General features: G+C 37.0%; 1 protein-coding gene across 1 annotated transcript; it reads left to right on the plus strand.

Moving 5' to 3' along the window:
* Positions 1-6: 6 nt before the first annotated feature.
* LOC104941728 (pulmonary surfactant-associated protein D-like) lies at positions 7-2,515 on the plus strand. The gene is made up of 5 exons (XM_010766862.1): positions 7-33; positions 303-555; positions 1,003-1,059; positions 1,345-1,395; positions 1,808-2,515. The coding sequence occupies exons 2-5, from the start codon at positions 324-326 to the stop codon at positions 2,188-2,190; spliced, it is 723 nt and encodes a 240-aa protein (XP_010765164.1). The 5' UTR covers positions 7-33; positions 303-323; the 3' UTR covers positions 2,191-2,515.
* Positions 2,516-3,256: the final 741 nt, after the last annotated feature.

Consider the following 3,256-nt stretch of genomic DNA (forward strand, 5'->3'; position numbering starts at 1 on the left):
AGCAGCACACAGCAGATCACTCTCATTTATACGGTGAGTTCTTCTCTGCTTATCACTATGTATTACTTGATTATGTTATTAAGTCATTTTAAACAACTTTTCATGTTTCGCTAATTACATTTAGCCTGTAGTTTTGTATTAATTTAGATGGTAGTAGTAGGCTACCTCTGTTTGGAATATTTGTGCATGGAAAATACCAATTTACATTCAGCTACGAAATATTGGTTCTAAATTATGATACACATATTTCTAGTGAAGCTCTATAATAGAAAATGCTCAACTATATTTAATATTCATTTCAGTTCTACACTTCGAAGATCAAGATGTGGCACCTATTTTCCGTTGTCTGCCTGTTGAATTTTATTGGCAGCAGTATTATTAATGGGCAGGCATGTTCTTGTCTGGAACATGGGCCACCTGGTATTGATGGGCCAGCTGGTGTTGATGGGCCACCTGGTCTTAATGGGCTATCTGGTGGTCCAACTGGCCCACGTGGACCACCTGGTTTCCCTGGGACACCTGGGGAACCTGATGCTGGTCCTCTTGGTCAAAAAGGTGGCTATTTTCAATTTCAGCAGAGTAGTGTTCTGAAGAGTTTTATTTCTGATCAAACTAAGACCATGCTTTTTGTCTGAATTCTGGCACATTGCTAAGGGCAGTACGAGAAAAATAAAGTCCTTTTTGAACATTAAAGCATGTCAACGTGTCCGAGTCGAAGCACAATATAAAAATGTGACCTGGAAAGTATCATAACATGTCCTCTTTAAGGCCTACTGTTACATCTATTGTGCTTGAATGGTTGTAATGCCTTTGATCGATATTGAGCTTGCTTCCCCCTAACTCCTGACCAATTAAGGTGTCCCCTAAATTCTCACTGTTGTGCCTCTCGTGTCAAGATGTTGAATTAAACAATTCATAATGTATTAATTATTAATTAACTAATAAGAAACATTGAGCATTCCCTGAGAAGGAGAATTCAGGTATTTTGTTCTCGCTCTACAGGAAGTTTGGGTCCTGAAGGAGATCCTGGACCAGGTGGAGGACCTGGAGTTTGCCAGGGTAAGATATTATGCAATATATATATAACAAACTCATTATAGTTGTAAAAAAAATTCATAAGCTTTGCTAAGCTACACAAAATGACTTTTTGTCATTTACAATAGTGTTCAACGCTATACTACAACATGTGCACATTTGACTGTTTTCATTGTAACATATCGCAATTGATCAGTCAAAAATGATCTCAAATAGTTATTTTTTCCAAATCGAGCAGCCCTGATATAATCACATGTGAGCTCCAAAGTATTTACAATATAGTAATTGAATGTAATGTGTTTAATCCAGATTGTGATGACTACAAAACCTTAACAGAGAGATTTTCTAAGTTCGTGCTGGGTAAGTACCCTCTTTGAAACACCATATGCTGGGCTTTTTGGAAAGTGTCTGACGTTAGCTGTTTTAAAAGTCAACTGCCTTGCTGTGCTCAAAGAGCTAAAATAGGGAAAACAGTGGAATAAAAAAAAACACTAGATCACTGAAACACTAGACTATATATTATTTTTTTTTGGCATTAACAAAATTCAATGTCCTGTTTGGGGTTCCTGTTCACCAAGCTGCTAACCATACGGGGAAAATATTAAAATATTATTTGCTTTTTTAATGTAGACATTAAGAGGAATGTAATTTGTCTGAATCAGGAGGTAAAAGAGTAAAAAGGTTTTACTGTCAGAAAAAGAACAGAGAGGAACTTGAGATTTGTAAAAACAGTTATATTTGTTTCTTTCTGAACATGCTCTTCTCTTTTTAGCTATAAACTACGACTTTGTCCGGAGAGTTGGTCAGAAATTATTTGTGTCCTACAAGAAGAGAAATTTTTTCTCCACTGCCGTCGAGTTCTGCACACAACAAGGCTTGGAGCTGGCTTTGCCCCAGAACGAGGAGGAGAACAACATACTGACTCAGATCTTTGGGGACATTTACAAAGAAGTCTGGATCAACGTCAACACTAACAAAGCAGAGGGGAATTTTCAAACTGATATGAAGAACCAACCTCTGACCTTTACCAAGTGGGGGAATGGGCAACCAGACAAATCCATCCAGGGTACCGGCTGCACAAGGTTGACAGAAAATGGCTTCTGGGAAGTGACCACTGAATGCACCAACAATGGTTACATCATTTGTCAGTTATAAAATGTAAATGAAAAAAATATGTATTCGCTCATGCTTATATCCAACAAAAATAAATAAATATTCACCTTAAAGGTATGTGTAAGCATCTGATGGCCAACATCACACAGAGATATCAAACCCAGACAAACCTTTGCCAAGTGACCTCTGATTAAAACGTATCATTTAAAACAGAATGAATCGAAGAATATAGACGAGCCTAGGCCACACTGTTTAATACATTAACATTAACTTACCAGTGGCCTTTAACAAACGTCATTATTCGGGAAAATTCACAATATGGTATAGTTGTATTATTATTCATGTGTTAATAAGACCACTTTTCAAATAAATTCAGTCAATTAAAGTTGGAAAAATGTTCTAACATATCTTAGTTGATAAGAAAAAAGCCCAATCATCTGTTTACATAACAAGCTTGAAATACACCCTTTCTATTTCTCCTTATTACAATCAATGTGAGGCTTCTGTTTTAAGGGATGAGCTGCCAACAGTCACAATCATCATTTACCTACATTTGACTGATTTTCCTAATTTATAACTGAGCTTATGAGGCAATATACCTCTAGTGAGCGGCCCAGCCCTTCACATATGTATTCCTTATTCCTTTATTCCTTATTCCTAAGAATGTATGCTGCGTGTATTTATTGTCTTATGTTGTGATGTTTTTTTGTTTTGATGGCACCCTTGAAAGGGAGAAGCATTTATTATCTCATTGTACATGTATAATGACATTAAACGATTATATTCTATTCTATTCTGTTGTTAACCCTTTATAGGGCACTATTAGATTAACCCTAACCCGTTTCAGGCCTCTGCTGATTGGTCAAATTCCCCAATGGCGCACTATGTGGCCGAGAGCGATCTTCGCTGATTGGCTGGGAGAGAACCACATGCTTCTTGACCTCACTGAGTCACGGGGGGGACGCCATGTTTGGTGTGTGCGGAAGTTAACCCAAATATGGTTCCTCGCCCGATAAAGGCTTAAGTTTTTTTCCAAAAAAAATGTATAAAGGCTTTACAAATATTAATTGAATAAACATAATAAAGACAGTTGATTTAAGAGTTGATA

Source organism: Notothenia coriiceps, unplaced genomic scaffold (genome assembly GCF_000735185.1).
Source record: "Notothenia coriiceps isolate Sejong01 unplaced genomic scaffold, NC01 NC01_scaffold00003795, whole genome shotgun sequence".
NCBI classification, from domain to species: Eukaryota; Metazoa; Chordata; class Actinopteri; order Perciformes; family Nototheniidae; genus Notothenia; species Notothenia coriiceps.

Bases quoted from the DNA above. Each gene is read 5' to 3' on its own strand.
- LOC104941728 (XM_010766862.1), top strand. From the start codon at position 324: ATGTGGCACCTATTTTCCGTTGTCTGCCTGTTGAATTTTATTGGCAGC. The intron at 1,060-1,344 runs GTAAGATATTAT...TGTTTAATCCAG, and splicing joins AGGACCTGGAGTTTGCCAGG to ATTGTGATGACTACAAAACC. The intron at 1,396-1,807 runs GTAAGTACCCTC...TTCTCTTTTTAG, and splicing joins ATTTTCTAAGTTCGTGCTGG to CTATAAACTACGACTTTGTC.